The 19,960-nt window shown below is 38.3% G+C and overlaps 1 protein-coding gene across 3 annotated transcripts in view; it reads right to left on the bottom strand.

The window, feature by feature from the left end:
- Window positions 1-508: 508 nt before the first annotated feature.
- LOC149945358 (uncharacterized) overlaps window positions 509-19,960 on the bottom strand; it is a 34,650-nt gene continuing 15,198 nt past the window's right edge. For 2 of the 3 annotated variants that reach the window (XM_090174747.1, XM_090174745.1), the window contains 4 exons: window positions 15,758-16,076; window positions 13,695-13,912; window positions 1,636-1,883; window positions 509-1,063 (listed from right to left, as the gene is read on the bottom strand). In XM_090174747.1, coding sequence (XP_090030873.1) covers window positions 796-1,063; window positions 1,636-1,883; window positions 13,695-13,912; window positions 15,758-16,076 — 1,053 coding nt within the window. In that variant the 3' untranslated portion in view covers window positions 509-795. Of the gene's footprint in view, window positions 1,064-1,635; window positions 1,884-13,694; window positions 13,913-15,757; window positions 16,077-17,174; window positions 17,286-19,960 lie in introns of those variants that run through there. The other variant, XM_090174748.1, reaches the window with a different exon arrangement.

Below are 19,960 nucleotides of genomic sequence, written 5' to 3'. Positions count from 1 at the left end.
TGATACCCCCTTAGTTACATCGGACCCATCCCTTTTTAACATCGGCAAAAGTAACATCCCCATTAGCGATATAATTCAAAGTTACTTCCTCCTTTCTTATATCTGACCTATTTTCATCGTATTTCGGAAATAAAAATTGTGCCATACACCTTGGGTACCATCTTACCTAGAAACATATTGCTTTTTGACAACGTAGTCATAAAATGAGAAATCAAAATCATCTCCATAGCTTTTCTTAATAGTTCTTACGTCCAAAGTTCTGTTAGCTATAGTTAAGTAATAATCAGCTAGGTTACTACATGAGGTACCACCTTAGACCTAAGCCATCGAGCGACTTTCAAAGCCATTAAATTAGGTGGCTCATCAAATTTTTAATAGATGCAAGTTAAACAGAGAACCACATTATATAAAATGCAATTTTCAAGAAGGCAAAGCCTAAGAATCCAAGTCAACTAAATACATATGGGAAAAATATATAGAAAACAAGGCTTGATTATTTTAAGGTCTTTAAAACAGAGATATAATATGAGAAAACCAACCAAATGTAATACAAACCGATTTGTAATAGCACTGTATCCAATATTATAAGAAAAAATATGATTCAGTGCATTATCTAAAACATTGAAGGACATATCGAACGGTGATTTTTGATAAATTCTGATTTGAATAAATCCTACGCCAATGAGATTGAAGAGGGTGCTATTGGCCAACATTCGTGCAATTTATATCGACATTTTGTTCTCCTTTTCTCATTATTAATGAAGCATTTTACCACTTAAATATTTAACTCTAAAATTATTTCTGACTTGACCAAATCGATCCATCAAAGGCAACCAGTCCGAACTTTCGATCAATAACCAGAAAGTAGGCGAATTCAACGGCAATGGCCGCTGCGGAAATTAAAACCCCGCCTAACCACACTTCGAAGATGGGCGCCAGAAAGTGGACCGACGTCTGATGAGGTGGAATATTTGAGTGGTCTCTGTTCAAACATTTAGTGGTATCAAACTCTTCAAATAAATCGTATGGCCGTATCTGTCTGGTCTCCACATAGCTCAAAACTCTGAAAAAAGAGTCATTATTAAATACAACGGACCGATTACGAATAACTTCAGGGGTTTAACAAAAATTACCCTAGTCATCAAATATTTCGATAAAAACCAGAGATTGTAGTAATTCCCGAAATTAAGTATAACCTGATCTTAAAATCAATAAGTTTATAAGGGTAAGCAGATACTCATTTTTCATAATCCGTGCAGGTTTTTAATAACCAGCGGATGGTATTGATAATTATTTTAAAAGATAAAATCAGAATTGATTTTTATGAATAACTGGCATATTGGAAACCAAATAAAGTAAAATATTTCACATTTGAAGTATTATTCTGTATATATTTTCTTCCATTTAAAAGGCTTTAGATAATTAAAATTTTAGAATATACGAATATTTCGTACAAAAATCATTTGCACAAATATAATGGGATGGCATTCATTGTAGCGAATCTTTGTCTGCTTTCCGATTTTTATGACACTCTTTGTTTGCGTATTAAGATTAAAAAACCCGAAAAAATAAATTTTCAAAGTATGCGAAGATATTAACCATTAACAAGGTTTTAACACTCTTGTTTGTACTCACCGAAAGTCAACTGCCTCTTTCAGCCACTGTGGCCGGTTTGCGGAGAGAACCACGAAACTAGGCAATTCAAAATACGTCTTTTGGCCCTTGTAAAAACTCCGACAGCGCTCAGTTTCAACATTTTCAATCCAATAAGGAAATTCTGATTCGGTTGCGAAGATGACCGCCTCACGAGATAAAACATGGTTGTCCTCTCCTATGAGTAGTGGATTTAGAGCTCTCTCAAATAACTGTAATGTTTCTGTGCCCTGTATAAACGGAAAACCATTCTGATCTTCAGTTTTGTCAATCCTAATTTAGTAGTGCCAACACTCAATAAAAATAAAATTTAACTTTAAAAGATATTTGGTATTTTATATTTCGAATATTCGAATATTTCACTTCATAGCTAAATTTTTAGTTGGCCCTTAAAAGTAGTATAAAATGCGCCGAAATAGGGGGTAGTTTTAATATAAAAGGATATGATATCCAATTATCTTAAATTAAAACCAATTGGCCTGCCAAAATATACATCTCCTCGTAAGAGTTTGTCCATGGAGAAATAACAATAGGGCTGACTCAGCCTTTGGAAAATGTAAGTTTATTTCGAAAGGAGATGCTAGCGTCACCTCTCTGTCATACTGTTCTAAATAGAGCGGTCAATTTAACGTATCCTGTTATTCCTCTATGGTTTAATTGTCAATGATATTATTTATTTTTCAATTTGAAGACGTGGAAGTCAATGACTCATCTGTAAGAGATCCACCTGCTAAGAATGTGACCCGGGTTCAAATCCTGGCGAAGACGGTATTTTAAATTAAATAATTTAATTTTTAAATATTAAAATGATATAGAATAAATTGACGTAAATAAGTGTTAAAAAGCGTAACTTTCTCCAAGGCTGTTTGTCTAAATATCGTTGTATCGTATTCTCAACCTTCTTGCGTTAAGGTAAAATAGCCGCTTGCTAAATATATCACTCGTGATCGAGTTCTGGTCACAGCCGTATTTAAAATTTAATCAATTAATTTTAATTAAATCTCTATATAACAAAAATCTTACAGAAAAAATTACCTTTTATAACCTTATTAACATAATTTTTTTATATAATAAATGGACGTTTAGTAAATAAGTTCATAAAAACGTAAATGAAGACTTTCCCCAAGCAGGATGACCCGAGTACAAATCTAGGACATCTTTTTGGTTTTATTTTAAGAGACAAGTAGCAACATTTGAAATACTCAACGAAATAATTTAAATCGAACACGAAATCCCGTTACAAAATGTAAAAATATTTAAACTTTTAATATACGCGTCCGCTTAAACGGAATTTCTAATTTTCAAGCAAGCTTCATATGCGTAGGTGGTTCCTAGGTAGAGCCCTCTCCTGCGAAGTCGGAGGGCCCGCGTTCAAAACCCGCCGGACGCTTTCGCAAATTGGTAATAAGACGTATACCGTAAACATTAGGAGGAAACCCGGCAAATCGGATTCGAAAACGTTTAACTTAACCCTTAGCGCTTGACTCGTCCCATAAGTCAATATCTAGTAGCAGACTGATAATATAAATACGAATACCTCAACTTACATACAGTCTGTTACAAAATACTTTGACAAAGGGAGTTTTTGCATTTATCTTAAATTTTCTCGAAACGTGAAAACGATAGAAAAATGATATCCGAAGCAATTTTTAATACTTTTTTATTTCCTTTCACGTGCAGTTGTATTTTGCTAAGCGATAATAGCTACGGCGGAAACGTCAGATGTCGTTTTTGACAACTTTTCAAATAATGGAGTTTCGCCCCTGAAACCGGCATTTTTGGATTCAGGGTGGTCGATTCAAATTTAAAAGGTGTCACTGTCATTGCTCTACCACCAACGGTTGAGGAGCTATAGCCGGTTGCAATTTTCAATTCCATTTGGGAAAAACTAAAAGACGTCAAATATTACTTGTGGCATTCCCCCGATATTGCAGAGCATTTCAACAACAATTGATATTGTATAGGAAAAGAGACGAGAATGGAAGCAATGAAAGTAGAAAATAAGGGAAGAAAACTCTAATCACTGTTGTAGCAAAAGGTTTCCGCCTTTTAAGCCCTCAACTGATTCTGCCTAATTTGTTTTTACCACAAGTAACATAATCTCTATTAGTATGATACTTGGCATTGTTTCAATGTTAAAACTTTTAGTCATGTGTCTATCAAAGGGTACGTTCAGCAGAGCTCATCGGACTCACCGATTAGTAATCGACTAATCGGTGACATCGGTTTCCTACTGTACGCTTTGTCGTGTTTCCGGTTTTGACGTAACGATAGTCAACGGTTACTCACCGAAGTCATCGGCTGGATTAGTCGGTTTTTCCGATGACTGACGTAATTTCTGACGTAAAACTACTATAAAAGCTACGACATTTTAAAAACACCGATGACTGAATATAAGCGTTCAGCAACTTACGACGTCATTGTGACGAAAAAGCTCATTGGTGGAAAATATCAAATCCATCGGGTTTTTTTCCGTTGACTGCTGCTGAACGTAGCCAAAATATTGTAAAAAAGCCATTCACTCGAGGAAAGGATGCTAAACCAGTAATTACAGTTTTCTATACATATTATCTACTTTAATTGCTTCCATTCTCGTCTCTTTTCCTAAACAATATTAATTGATGTTGAAATGCTCTGCACTATCGGGGGAGTGCCACAACTGATATTTGACGTCTTTTAGTTTTTCCAAAATGAAATCGAAATTTCCAACCGGCTATGGCTCCTCAACCGTAGAAGGTAGAGCAATGACAGTGACATTACTTAATATGAATCGACCACCCTGAATCCAAAAATGCCGGTTTCAGGGGCGTAACTCCATTATTTAAAAAGTGGTCAAAAACGACATCTGGCGTTTCCGCCGTAACTATTATCGCTTTGCCCAATACGACAACTCCTCGTGAAAGGAAATAAAAAAAAGTATTAAACATTGCTTCAGGTTTCATTTTTCTATCGTTTACACGTTTGGGGAAAATTTAAGATAAATGCGAAAACTCCCTTTATCGAAGACTTTTGTAACAAACTGTACACACATGAAGAAACACGGTTTTTCAAAAACTGCAAAACGCCGTAATTCCCTTTGCCTCGAAACTGCGAACGCGTTTGCAGCCCAGGCACACACACACACTCACCCTCACCCTCACCCAAACACACCCAGACGGACACGGTGATTGTAATACCTATCATAGGGAATAGTTCCCTAAAATAGGTAAAACTGGGTTTCAAATTGAGCAAAACCAATTCAAAGCGTCGTCACTGAAATAGCACAAAAATATTTGCTTCATTGCAACCTCCTCTAGTTCAGAATTGCGTAATTAGATAAAAATAGATGGTATTGAAAAGCTGGCGTCTTATTTTTTAAATGGCATGAGATAGTCTTATATCAATAAGTTGTTTATTCTACGCATATTTTTATTAACATTAATTTAGTTTCACGCTTGTTAATGGCCTTATTGTGGGGTACAAATAAATTATATATTATTAAATGTATAAAATAAACTTTAAGACAAACTCTAAACGGGCAGTGCACGAACTACGGAATGAAGGATTAAAGGAGGGGCTTTGTACAAAGCGAAACTAAATATTAGAGGGAAAAAGGAAATGGCTTTCTTAAATGTGACGTCATATATCAAAGTTTATTCCCTAACCTTCTTTACGAATTAATTTAATGTACAAAATAGTTAACAAATTGGTTTTTCAAGGTTAGGGGTTTTGGTGTTTGTACCGAAATCTGGTCCCCGAATCTTTTCATGAAAATCCCGTCGGGGACGGTTATTGTTCGGATATACATTTTTGGACTAAGTAGGGAAGTAGCGGCGCTAATGGTGGGCTGAAGTATGCTTTGGCCCCCCTGCATTTCTGAGAGAGGCCACATATTTATATTAAAGGGACATTTGGGAGGGAATGCCACAAAATTATAAGGTGCCACAATAGAATTACCCCACTTATGAAACAACCTTAGCGCCGCTACTAAACGGAGGAGATTGTTTTGTTCGTTTCGACTAACAACCAAACGTAGTAACGAGTGAATATTTTTTCAGTTCAGTAGACTGTAGAGCTCTGACCTAAAAAAAAATGACCTGAAGAGAATACCTGAAGAGAATAAGAATGGTCTTGAACGCATGTGGCCGATTGTTATATATAAATAGTCATTTTTGCATAATGCTTGAAGTGAGTCAGGGACTCGTTACTATTGTCTCTGGCTATCTGTTAACGAGTAGGTACCTATATTTTTGTAAATATGTTGATATTGACTCATTAATTTAACTTTATCCTAAAAGACTCAAAACATCGATTACTAAGGTATTTATTGTTTCTTTAGATTTTTACAAAATTTTATGTACCCGTGATCGACTTTATTTTAAACCCGTACGCAATTTATTAGAGTGATTTCAATTATTTTGTTCAAATTGGGGTTTTGTTCAACCTAGATATACATGTAAGAAGAAAAACGATATAGGAAAAGTTAGGCTTGGCTTCCGTTTTGCCATGGCAACCAAAAATGTCTGACAACTCCGAATGAAACAAGTTGGTGAACCAAAATAAAAATATCCTCGGCCGAGTTTGCTCTAATGCGTATTAACTACTGGACACAGCACTTATATAATGCAATATAACAAGTATTTGAACAATCACGAACCCTAAAATTTAAATGTGTGATAAACTTTTAAAGACTTTAACAAACCCCGTGTATTATAGGTCTTAAACAATCAAATATATACGAAAAACAGAAGCTAAAGCGAAATCAAAAATGAAAAGTGAAAGCACTAATAAAAACTGTTTGGGCTCAGCATGACCACCCAACGATGCCGGTAAAAATCAATGCAAATAAAAAAATATAGACATGATTTATTCCTCACATTATCAACACTTCCGATAAAGCAAGAAAAATAACAAATAGAAAAATATAATACAAACCAAACCAAGCAACAAGTTAACCCAAATACTTAGGAATCAAGTAAAGGTCAATCCGAATACCCAGAGTATAAAAATTGTAATAGAAATAAGCAATGCAAAATATATAATAATAACCCAATCATACAACAAAGTAATCCAAATACTTAGAAATACAGAAAAAGACAATCCAAGTACCCACAGTTATAAAAATTGCAATAGAAAAAAACCAAAAACAGCCGACCGTTAACAGTTCCCGTCTTATGACGCAAAAAAAACCTTTAACTGTAAAGTGAAGGTTAAACGATAGAACGTATCTCAATATAATAAAACCAACGTAACCTCATTAATGAAAATGTATCACACATTTAAAGTTGAAAAAAAAAACGTAATGCAAATAACATTTAAGGTAAGCAAAACGAAAAGACATAAGAGTGCGTAAATTGTATTCATAAATGACCCATAACAGCTCAAAAGTAAATACCGGTAGACAAACAACTTATTATCTGTACCACCCACGGGTTTTCCATTTTAACCCCTCTCATCTCTGCTGACTACGCTAAAACAAGATTTGACCTTTATCATATAATACGTACAAAATGTAAGACTTTATTTACTATTAATATACTCTTTCGAAAAGCTGAGTTTATAATTTTCAGTGAAACGTAACGTGTATCGATGGTTCTGTGGTAGAACGCTTACTGCTAGCACCAACTTCGCTCGCTCTTCTTTCGCCGGACCCCGGACTTTTCCTGCTCATCTATCTCCCGCCACTCCTCGATTTGTGCGCTCACCCGCACTTCACCCGCCGATCTCGCATCGCCCTCCAAGCTCTTGCCGCCCCTTCCAGCCGACTGGATGTCGCAATTGCGGCACTGGCCACCAGTTTCACCAATACTGCCCTGCTGCACAAGCCACCTGCTACCACTGCCAACGCAAGGGCCACTGGGCCAGCTTTTGTCGTTCCATCGGACGATCTACTCATGAGCTCACCACTGCTTCCACCGACACTCCGTTCTATTTATCTTTGTCCAATCCCCTTGACTACACGCATCATTCCACAACGGATCCTCCGGGTGAGACTCCCTATCCGGACGCCCACTACGCATGGTCCGCCTCTTCCTGCCCTGAATCTTACGCTACTGGACCGGAACCTTATGATCCGCTTGCCAACGGCGGCCTATGACTAGCCTCTTTGACGGCCACCCTCTACTGCAATACCACTGAAACCTCCCTCGTTGCCAGTGAAGAATTTCTTGACACGGTTTATCTCCAGAATCTACCCGTGATGTTCAAATTGGACACGGGTTCCCAGGTTAACATTATTCCGAACAGTATCTACCAGTCTCTGCCCGCTAAGCCGCCCCTGTTCCGACCCTTACATCGCATCTCTTCGTACTCGGTTCATACTGTTCCAATTGTGGGCATGATAACCATACATTGTGCATCTGAACATTGTTACACCACCTGTACATTTTATGTCACCACCCAAGAAACTGTTCCTATTCTCAACGCCAGTGCCACAGTGACACTTGGTTTTCTCATCCGTGTGCGGTCCAAGATTACTTCTTCCCATCCTGTACAACCCACTGACAATCTGACTTTCAAAGAGCCTGTCACAACACACATGGTCCACACCCAAGGGTCGCCATCCACCCAGACCTCGCCGTTAGCAGAATCTGCCAAACAGCTGATCGTCGAATATTCCGATTGTTTTGACGCCATCGGGAAACTTCGCGGGCAGCATCACATCGCACTAAAACCCACCGCCGTTCCTTTCGTCACGGTGGCGCACCAATTACCTCAGGCATACCACGGCCAGGTCTTTGCTGAACTCCAGCGGATGCAGCAAAACAATATAATTACTCCAGTAACAGAACCCACCGATTGGGTGAATGGCATGGTGATAGTAAAAAAACCAGATGGGTCCATCCGACTCTGCTTGGACACGAGAGAACTGAACAAACACATCAAAAAGGAACCACATCGCACGGAAACTGCTCAAGAGATTTTTGCGAACCTACATGGTACGGAATGGTACACTGTACATGATGCCAAAAGTGCCTTCTGCCAAATTGAGTTGGACACTGAGAGCTCGTACCTCTGTACATTTAGCACTCCTTGGGGCACATCACCATCTCCGTGGATGCGAGTCCTACTGGTGTCGGTGCCGTCCTTCTCCAGCACACCAAAGCCGTTGAGTACATATCAACTTCCTTCAACACGACCCAGCAGAAATATGCGCAAATCGAAAAAGAATTGTTAGCAATCGTATACGCATGTGAGCGGTTTCACTATTACGTGGCCGGCACTCAGTTCACAGTGCAAACTGACCACAAACCACTGACTTCCATCATACACAAACCTTTGCAGCTATTATCACCACGTCTACAACGTATGGTATTGCGGCTGATGAGGTACAATCTGCACGTAGTGTACGTCCCAGGAACACACTTGCCGGTAGCTGACACTCTCTCTAGGGCTCCTCGCAGAACAATGGAAATAAACACACAAGATATGGAAGGCCCAAGTGCAGCCGTACTCTCTTTAACGGTGCTGTCATCCCCGAAACAAGACGAATACCGACTTGCCATAACCCAAGACACAACATGTCAGGCGCTAGTAAAATACATACGCCACGGATGACCAACATGCCGGGACAAGCTGCAATTGGCACTCAAACCATTCTGGCCTTACAAGGAAGAGCTGCACGAGTCAGAACATCTTCTATACAGAGGAAATTGCCTATATATATACCAGATTCTATGCGTGCTGAGACTCTTGCTCAGATACACGTGGCTCAGCAAGGTGTCAACGCATGTATTTCCAAGGCGAAACTGAACGTCTTTTGGCCGTCCATGACCACTGACATCACAGAATATATAAGAGTCTGCCACATCTGCCGCCAACGAGATCCAGCAAACCTTCCACTGCCCATTCACCCCCACACAATACCTCAACTGCCATGGGAAGGGGTGGGCACAGACATTTTCCACGCGAACGCCAAGAACCTGATCGTACTCGTCGATTACTACTCCAAGTTTGTCGAAGCAGCGGAACTTCGCACAACCGATGCCGCCGCTGTGATACAGTTCTTAAACCCACACTTTGCTCGACACGGTGCCCCGCAGACATTAATATCTGACAATGGCCCTCCGTACAACTCGCCCGTTTTTCGGAATTTTCTAGCCCAATGGGGTGTTCACCACATTACCCCTAGTCCGCATTACTTAAAATCCAATGGGATGACGGAACGTACCGTCCAAACCATAAAGAATATGGTGATGAAGGCTACCCAAGAAGGGCATGATCTGCAATATATTCTAATGGAGTATCGCTCCACACCGATAGGCAAATTGCCCTCTCCGGCGGAAATGCTAATGGGCCGTCGAATAAGAACACCTTTGGCAACAACAGTGACACCACTACAGCCACATTACCCAACGCAACACATCCGGGAAACCCTTCTAGCCCGTCAACAACACATGATTTCCCAAGCACAGGGACGTCGCCACCTGACACCGGGAATACTCGAGGTAGGCAATAACGTACTGTACTATGTATCACAACGCACTTGGCTTCCGGCAAGCATTATACAACTGGCACCGGAACCACACTCCTATATCATACAAACTGAAGATGGAAAAATATATCGACGCACAAGAGCACATCTCCGATTAGGCCTGCAACAACAGGATCAACATCCATCCGACATAAATCCACAGCCAAGGCTCCCTCAACCATCACAGCCATACAGTCAGGCGACTCAGCAGCAGCTCAGCCATGTCAACACACCACACATACCTGCGACAAACGGTCACCATACTCCTGCCGCACAACCCACACTAGTCACTCAGGGTCCAGTTCCTCACCAATTACCACGCAGCTACTGTCCTGTTCCTGATCAACCCCCGGCCGCCACAAGACCACGCGTACCTCCTCCACCTTTTCCATCCAGACCAACAGCTCCTGCTTGCCCAGTCCCTCTCGCACAACGCAGGTATGGACAAGTCGTCGTTGGTAATTCCCCGCATCCCGACAATCTTCCGCGAAAACTCATGCCTGACCCTGTAGTTCCCGGGAACTCTCCACGACCCACGGATGAATCTCAACCTCCCATTTCAACAACATCTCTAATACCTCGTTGCCCTCCATTCTCGCCAACTGACGGATTACCGGGGACTACACGCTGTTCTTCCAAGGGTCGACCAATTAAACCACCGGCTCGTTATAGATAACAATAATGAAAAAAAAAATTAAAAAATAGAAAGTTGTTATAATACTTGTATAAGACCTCCGCTAGGTGGCGCCACTTAATATAGCGGGAGGACCTGAGAACGCGGAAGGAAACCTCCCGCACTTTTTACCTCTCCGAGGGGACAATCACCGTGTCTGTCTGTCTGTGGGTCTGTCTGTCAGGCATGCGAACGCGTTCGCATTTTCGGGGCAAAGGGTAATCACTGCGTACGCAGTTTCTCGAAGGGTTGGCAAAGCCACCGTGTGACGGTGAGCGTTAACAAACCGATTTGCGGTTAGGTTTGATTAGTCTTTTTTCGTCAACGCTCACCGGATATTTCGTTATTGTTATGTTGTAGGTCATGAATGTTGAGTTCGTGTTGTGACTGTTGTGGGTGTTGAGTTTGTGTTATGACGGTTGTGAGTGTTGAGTTTGTGTTATGATGGTTGTGAATGTTGAGCCTGTTGTGTTTATATGGGCGTTTTCTCTCCAACTTCTTCGTAATGACTTTGGGACGGACCGAGTGCTGAGTGTAATGCTACCTCTCAACGTCCAATGGCAGGGTTTCCACCAGTTGTACACGGTATTCGTCTTAGTATCAATTTGCGAATTATTGGCGCCGGCCGGGAATCGAACCCGGATCTCGTGCAAGAGATGTACTCTAACCACTCAGTCACCAACGCTTGTTAAGTGTCGGGTTTTTTTTAAAAAACCGCTTTGGCGAATGTCCTTTACAAAGTTATAACGTTAGGTACTATAATTTATTCTACATAATTTTAAATATTTATAAATTAAATTAATCTTATATTTAATTAAATATTTATAAAATAAATTAATCTTATATTTAATTAAATATTTATAAATTATATTAATCTTAAATTTAATTAAATATTTATAAATTATATTAATCTTAAATTTAATTAAATATTTATAAATTATATTAATGTTATTTTTAATTAAATTTTTATAAATTATATTAATATTATATTTAATGAAATTTTTATAAATTATATTTATATTATATTTAATTAAATATCTGAGTATTTTAATTTATTTGATCGTGTTCAGGAACTGAACTCGGATCGAATCGTTACAATGCAGATAGTTTACCGCCGAGCCATTCACTTCCTATAGGAGAGTAAAAAGTAAATAAACCATTATGATAAGGCGGGTTTTTTACCTTTTAATAACGCTAAGAAAAAGGATAATTATTCAAAACTCCCGCGGAAACTATATAAAAGTAATAATATAGCGCCACCGTGTGGAGAACTATCAATCAAACCGGGTAAAAAATATAATCTCTTCAATTTTTCGAACTTTAGTCAAATCTCGAAGGGTAAAAAAAACACAAAATAAGGGTATATAAGGCCGTTACCGTCAATTTAGTCTTTCTTAGTTCTTGGCTTTCAGACGAAATACTACAGGACGGGGTCCTGGTGTCGGGGAGAAGTTATGAGGTAACTTTGCGGTTTTAATTAGTATGTTCGGTCTTCGGTCAAGAAAAGAGTTAAATTGTGTTACGCGTTTGGAACGTGAGTGAATGGACTTAAGTGTATGAACAGTGCGTGCTTAAGAGTGAAAGTTTTAAAGTAATTGTGAACTAACTCAAGTCAGCTGTAAGATAAAACTGATTGTTATTTTTTTTAATTGGAATAACCTAATTATACCCTTGAAATTGTCAACTCAACCTGTGAGGCTAATTAAGTAGATTGGATGTAATTAGTAGCGAACAGCTCTCAGCTGTTAATTAAGACAAGAGTTTATAGTTAGGTAGTTTGAATTTAGTTAAAATTACTCAGTATAATTTATAATATTTACTTAAGTGTAAGTGTGTTTTGGTTTATGTTTAAATCACGATGAACTAAGACAAATCTAGTCTTAGACACTTGAGTACCAGTTCTGTACAATTACGTAGAAGGGATATATATTGTTGGGCTATTGATGAAACATAAATCAAGAATAGACTGTTCTGAATAAAAATAAACATTTATAATTTTGTATAATTCTGGTTGCCATTTTATTTTCTAATCACTTGCCCACAACATTACAGTTCTGGCAATACCGAATCAAATACATTTGCGATATAACGGCGACGGGAAATTATTCTCGCAAATTAATCGCGCGGCCTTAGGGAATATTCTTTTAACAAATTTCGATAAACTATCGTTGAATTAAAATTAGCCCGATTCCGTTAAAATTATAAACGAAAAAGCGAACGGTCGTTATAATACCCTCTCTAGATATTTCTTTCATTAAAATTTACTTCGTATTATACATGTATTCAACTTTTGAACTTGTACTGTAAAAAAGGGTTAAATTCAATTGTGCAGTGTTATAGTACGTCTAACTCACTGTTGTAACAACTAACTTATGATATTCTGAATAAATTAAAATTATTATTTTAATTATAATTAAAATATTATACCGGGCGGGATAGAACTGGGATACCATTTTTAACAAATAACTTTAAATTGCGGAGATATCTTAAAGAGCTATCTCGAGCACTTAATACCACTAGGGACTATTCTTCCGAGGAGAAGTACATTTTGGCTGGCCAACTTGTTCTATCCTCAACTAACAGAAGTCACAATAAATGTTACCGCCTTTAACACAGTATTAAGTCTTATAATTAACCAAATAATTAACCTTTACAATAACCAAGTAACAATAAGTTTTGATCATATTTAACATTAATTTTCTGGTTAAATGATGGAATAAGACTGAACTACATAGTGCTAATATTAATTCCTAGTACCACAAGAATAAACCAGTGGAACGAATTGAGGATTGTCAGACATTTCACCTTTAACACCTGCTGGTGTGCGAAACATTCGTTGGTCTCATCAAACTATTTTTATACTTCTGCCCGATTCTATGTTCACATTTTTGGTTTCATTTTGGTGCGATTTATTACCTTAAATTCATTGAAGTATCCTAATTCAGCATAGATATGTTTAATATCTCTCCTGCGCAATAACTGCGGGATGCTGTCGATGAACTTTATTTTATTCGTGACCAATTCTCGTTTCATATTGCACAAATAAATCCGATTTATGAGGAAAGCTGCCCCTAATAACCAGCCGGTCAGCATGAGTCTCCTGGTAGGGTCTCGCCCTCCACATTCATCAATTGCTGTTGGAACAAATGGAAAAACGTTACATTTGAGGGATTTCATTTGCAAAGTCTATAACCATTTCAACCAATTTCGGTCAAAAAATTGTAATATTTCCGTAATTTTTGGTTTAAATATGCACGACAGACAAAAGTCACCCTAATTCTAGTTGAAAACCCCGGGCTTGAACTATAGACCGCAAACCTGGCGCCATCTATAGTTCAAGCCGGGTGTTCTATTCAAGGTCAGGAAAGACCACCTTTGTTTTATCAACCCCTCCCCCCCTTTTTTCTCCTTAATTATATTTTTTAGTCAACGCGGGGGCAGTATATAAAGCCGTCCCGGTGATATTAAATTAAGAGAATCAAGTATTGGAGACGACTCAAGGGGCTGTCGGACTGCCCAGAGGGGCCGGTGAAAAGAGAGCCCGGAGCTAAAGTTCAGTTGAGAGTCAGTGGTGATTATTCGTTCAAAGTGTTCATTATTAACGTTGTTGTGATTACGAGTGTAGTGTTAAGTGCGCGGTCAAGACGACCAGAGGCAGAAGACCCTGAAGAAACGTAAGACTTATTTTTTTTTTATATAAATTGTAATTCTTGTGTTACCTGATCCTTAAGATCAAGAGTCTTGATAAATTTTAGTGTAATATCAATGGTTAAAGTAAGAGAATTATTATAAAAGAGTAAACTGATAGTAAATTGTAATCAAAGTCAAGGTTAACAGACCTAATAAAATCTCTATTGCATTAACTTGAACTGTATTGTTTTCACTCAACTCCTCAATTTATTAGCACGGTTATCCCGAATAATATAAATTTCGATGTAACGGCGGACTAGTGATTCTCGTTAATTTATTTGCGCGGGAGTGGCGAAATTTAAAGAACTGTAGATCCCTCCTACAACAATCGGCACGATTTCCTAAAATTTTCGCCCAAATCGAAAGCAGTCGTTATAAGTCTCGTCGTTTCGTACAAGATGGCGGGATACCTTGGGGAACGAAATGGGTCGAACATGTTTTACTCCATAAATATTTCTTCTGGTCAAATCATTGCGCTTCTTGCCCATCCTGAACGAAGGGCGAAACCTTTAAACCAGGTTCTAAGTACGAACTATGTAAAGATAATGTTATTCTCGCAACTGTTGTATCAAACAATCAACACCTATGTTAACAAACATTATATTTCTGACTTTCTATTGTAAAATCATTGGAAAGCTCGTAACCGACTAATCCAAACCATTTTAATTTATTATTTTTTAAACTAAACGGGAAATAACATTTTAAGTTCATGTGGTAGAATTTTAAAATATCTAGATTCAAAACTTTAAGTTATTGCAGCAAGATGTGGAAAAACTGATGTCCAAATATTTTGTATAAAACCACTTGCAATTTAATTTAATAATAGAATAGACTTAGTAAAATGTTTCACTTAAATTTACGTACGAAGCATTTTCAAGTTGGTCGTGAGAGGAAAGCAGCGAGTAGAGAGTAATTAGACTCGAAATCGTCTTTGTGGGTTTGGGTGTTTAGTCGTGATGCAATTACTACACTCGATTTATCCGTAATATTTAAGATTTAACAAAAATCACAATTGAGGTACCTATAGTTGCTTCTTAGCGTTTGGTGAAATTTTGGTAAATAATTCATTTCTTTTTGCCATCCACATCCACCATTGAAAATTATTCGATTTTTACGATATAACGCTAGATCGCACTAATGGTTGTATCGTCGATACAAGTAAATCTTAACTTTAAGAAAATAGGTTTAAGGGATTAAAATTCTAGTATGAGATCAGCGGGAGTTTTCTTAGTTCTGCGAAACAAAGTGGGTAGTAAATATATTACAGCATATGAAATTTTTTTATTTACGGTTCATAACGAGATGAGAGAAATAAACGAAGCAGCTTTTCCCAATCCTCTCCACAAGAGAGTTCGTTTTTCCATTTCCTTTGAGCTGGAGAACCACAGCTGAAAAGAGGGATATTGCTACGAGGGACACCAGAAGAAGCGTCCAAATTGTGGTTCCCAAGGCTTTTCCGGGCAGCAAAACTTGAAGAGTCTTTCCTTCATCTTCCAGACAACTGAAAATGTGGCGGAATTCGGAATTGTACGCTGGACTGAAATGCTTTTTCCTTTCTTGACCTCCAAGAGAGCGATAGGTCATGTGAATGTTTTCAGCGTTTACTGTCTATGAAAATTAATAAGTCAATTTAAGCAAGGACAAGTGCTTCCCATTAACATATTTTAAACAATTTGTGTATTTGCCTCTCGCACTCTGTTAATATAACAGAATTAAAATAAACTTTTTAGAGATTTTCAAAACCAGTTTTTATATTTTACGCTTAAAAGCTTTACCGAAAGTAATGTCAACCTAACGTTTACTGTCTTTTTTGATATTTCTCTTAAAAAAACTTATAATTTCGTTTAAAAAAAACAAAATTACTTTTAATTTTGGTAACTGTAAAGCTGCTATAGTCAGTTGCAAGCTAAGAAAGACAAAATATAAAGTACAATCGGTGCAGGGATGCCTCAGATCGTTCCAGGTTATTCCACCGCGCGAAATTTGAATTTGGCCATTATACGGTCAAATTCGAATTTTGCTCTTTTCGTCGTCTTTTAGTGCCATCTAGAGACCAAAATTGGAATCTTTATTTTTTAATTTCATAATTGTGGTGATGAGCAAATTTAAAAGATAAATTAAATTTAAAATATTATGAATAATTATTTAATTTTGTAAATTTATTTCTACGTCTTACCAGTTAAATCGGCAGTTTCTTTTAAAATAGTTATCACGCTTTCTTGGGGGTAACGTTGTCTTAATGAGATATAGATGTCTAAAATTATGTTTTTGTCTTTGTTAACAGTAAACCTTCATCATCATTTTTATAGTAACCTCTTGGGCTGTTTAATATATTTGGAGCTTCCATTATCGAACCTTCTTTAGCAAAATAATTTGGCTGCATTCAGTAATTAAACTCATGACAACATGAAATTAAAAACTAGATTCCAATTTCGATTCCTAGATGGCGCGAAAATACGATGAAAATTACGAAATTTTAAATTGACCGTAAAGTGGTCAAATTCAAATTTCGCGCGGTCGACTGGCCGGAAACGGTCTGAGGTATCCTTGCGCCGACTGTACTATATATTTTGTCTTTCTTAGCCTGCAACTGACTATAGATTTTAAATGCATACAGTAAGGAAAATGTTTAACCTGATTGTTATCAGACCAAATAACAGAAAACCTATCTCGGTAAGAAGCACTAATCAGGACATGTTGACTTACCTTGTCCATTTGATCTCGTGGTGCAAACCTAATTCGTAATTGGCACAAAAATATAAAACCTTTGTAGAGAAACAGTAAAGGAACTTTTCCGACAGTTGATTTAGTTCCTTATTTTCATTCTAGAGTATCTGTTGACCGAATTGAGATAATAACACACTTTTTTTTAATTGTGTCATCGCCCTTTGTTTAATAAGTTTTAAAACAACATGGAAGCGAAATATTAGTTTCTCGGTAACGGTTTTTTCTTGTTTGATCTAATGTATGCTGGGTGTTGAACGGTAAAAGCTATACCTCGGTATATTTGACATTTAAGTAAAAAGTCGGCGAAGTAAAAAATATAGAGCTATTTTGGGGATCAAAGCTTAAACATTATATGCCCTTGAAATCCTTTATTGACCATTACGAGTTAGATAAATTAATAGTGTAACCAGGGTTTTGGTTCCCCTGGTGACATACAATTAAAATAATAAAAAACACATACAAATTTAAAAATTAACTCGTTTTTTTTAAACGTTTCTTTGGCGTCCTCAGGTAACACAAAGCTATTGTCATCAGAAATAAGTCGAAAAACAAAAGTGAAAACGAGAAACGGGAGGAAGGAGGATCGCAAACAAAACAAATATCTAAAAAATTCAAAAAAATATTCTATTAAGGCGATCCAAATGTGTTCTGACAAATATCCAGAATTGCGATTCGAAGCGGGCTACTTTTTTTTAAAACAGAGAGATATATATATAGCTTCCTTAATCTTTCTTATACTGTTATAAACATAAGACTTTCAAGGTCACCCTAGGTTTGAAACGAATGGGATTTTAGCGTTAGACAAATGACTGGCCAAACTAGCTACAAGAATACATCTGGTAGTGAGAAATTGAAACTTATGCATAAATCCCCTAATGCAGGCAACCGGCAAGACGAAGTAACGGTGGTACGGGTGGCGTGTTTGGGAGTATCTGCTCTTTTTCTCCGCCTGGTAGCGTAGATCCTAATTTATTTTCCCCCCACACCTGTCATGTGCTGAATTTACGTTATTTTATTTCCAATTCAAACTTAAGGGGCCTTTGTAGTCTCATGGTATTCATCTCATGGCCAGTAATTGTGTCACCTGCCGCAAAACCGTTCCAAAAGTTGGCTTTTTCTACACAAATTTGGCGTTAACTCTTATTACACTGTCCTTGTGCAAGGAACCTTAATTGGTCAGAGTGTGCAATATCTGTTGGCTTAACCAAAGAGTAAGGGTACGGCTCTTGTAACCCCCCGTTGCTGCACCTTCTGCTGGGTTGAGTGGCTTGCGTCAATGGTGCGACCATCAGTAGTCGGGCTCTGCTACCCATTCTCGTTTTGTCACCTATTTGGGCTGTGGACGCTGGCGTAGGGCACTATGATGATAGTCCTCAAGTGATATGGTCTCTGTTACTAGGTGCACCGGGCTTTAAATTCTTACACGTGAACTGTCCTTATCCATGAAACCTAAATGGTCAGGGTGTGCAATATCTGGTGGCTTTACCGGGGAGTCGGGGTACCACTCTTGTAACCCATAAGGGCGGTGGTGCAGTCGGAGATAATAGCTATGATCAAATGGTTCTATCTCCAAAGGGCTTGGCTCTCTACCTTTCTCGGTAGGGTGTCGGCTGGCGTTGCTAGAGCATCCGTTCTCTATCCCACTGCTGTGCGCGAAGTGGCGAGCTGGTCGACCCATTGCTACGCCTTCTGCTGGGATGAGCGGCTTGCGTCGAGGGTGCGACCATCAGTAAGTAGGGATGCTGGTTTTGTCACCTGTCCGGGCTTGTGGACGCTGGTGTAGGACATTCTGATGAGACCACCGGTGTAGTAGGCTGTTTGATCGCTTGGAGCACCGGTATATAAATTTATGACCACGTGTATCCGCTATTGCAAAAACGTCACGATACTTAAAATTTTTGCTGAATAAAATTTTATAAGCTGGAGATTTTTGGTTTATTGGCTTCACTTTAATATCATCCCCATATAAATCAGAAAGTTCCATTGTCGGAATACCCACCGATTTGACTTTACTAAAACTTAGTGGAGTCCGCCCTGGTCGGCCTCTCCCACTAGTTTTGTAACTTGGGGGAGGGGCAATAACTGATAAAATGTCAAAAGCACAGCCGAAAGCAATTAAATAAAGCTCCGGTTCGTTACGAATAAAGTATATTGTTAATAGACGGCAGTGGCGTACACAAGGGGAAGGGACACGGTGCACGGCCCCCTCCAGGAAGAAGAAATTATCATATATGTCAGATTTAGCGACGGACGGAAGAACGTTGAAGTTGACTATCTAAACAAGTTTTGGAACTCATCCCCCCCCCCCCCCCCCCCACTGATAGACGGCGTCACTGCCTAATACGCCAGTTTCCAATCGGCTCGTGGTTAATTGTTCCTCATAACGTCGTTGGTAAAAGTCATTTCATTTCACAGACAGCCACAGTACTATTGCGAAACCGGTCTAATGTTGGATGATCTGGCTTTATACTAATTTTTAATGTCTTTACTCAGAGTTTCGCGCATTGATTTTTAGTTCAAAGACCTATCGGTCCCAATACGTCACATCCTTTTATAATGTTTCCAAATTTGTTAGGATTTAACTTTATAGCCCCCAATTTTGATGGACGTTTTATAATTTTTTTTTTACCAAATAGCAGTCCATCGGTCGTTTGTATCCACTTTTATTCAAATATATATAGGTTTAGTGCGTTGTAGAAATTTTGGGGAGAAGTAACGACGTCTACCAATCGAGTTTGAAATTAAATTTGTAAACGTTTCTGCTC

The sequence above is a fragment of the Leiobunum rupestre genome, chromosome 5 (genome assembly GCF_980474605.1).
Source record: "Leiobunum rupestre chromosome 5, qqLeiRupe1.1.hap1, whole genome shotgun sequence".
NCBI lineage: Eukaryota > Metazoa > Arthropoda > Arachnida > Opiliones > Sclerosomatidae > Leiobunum > Leiobunum rupestre.
The sequence above is the reverse complement of the archived record's forward strand: the minus strand, read 5'-3'. Positions and strand labels throughout refer to the sequence as shown.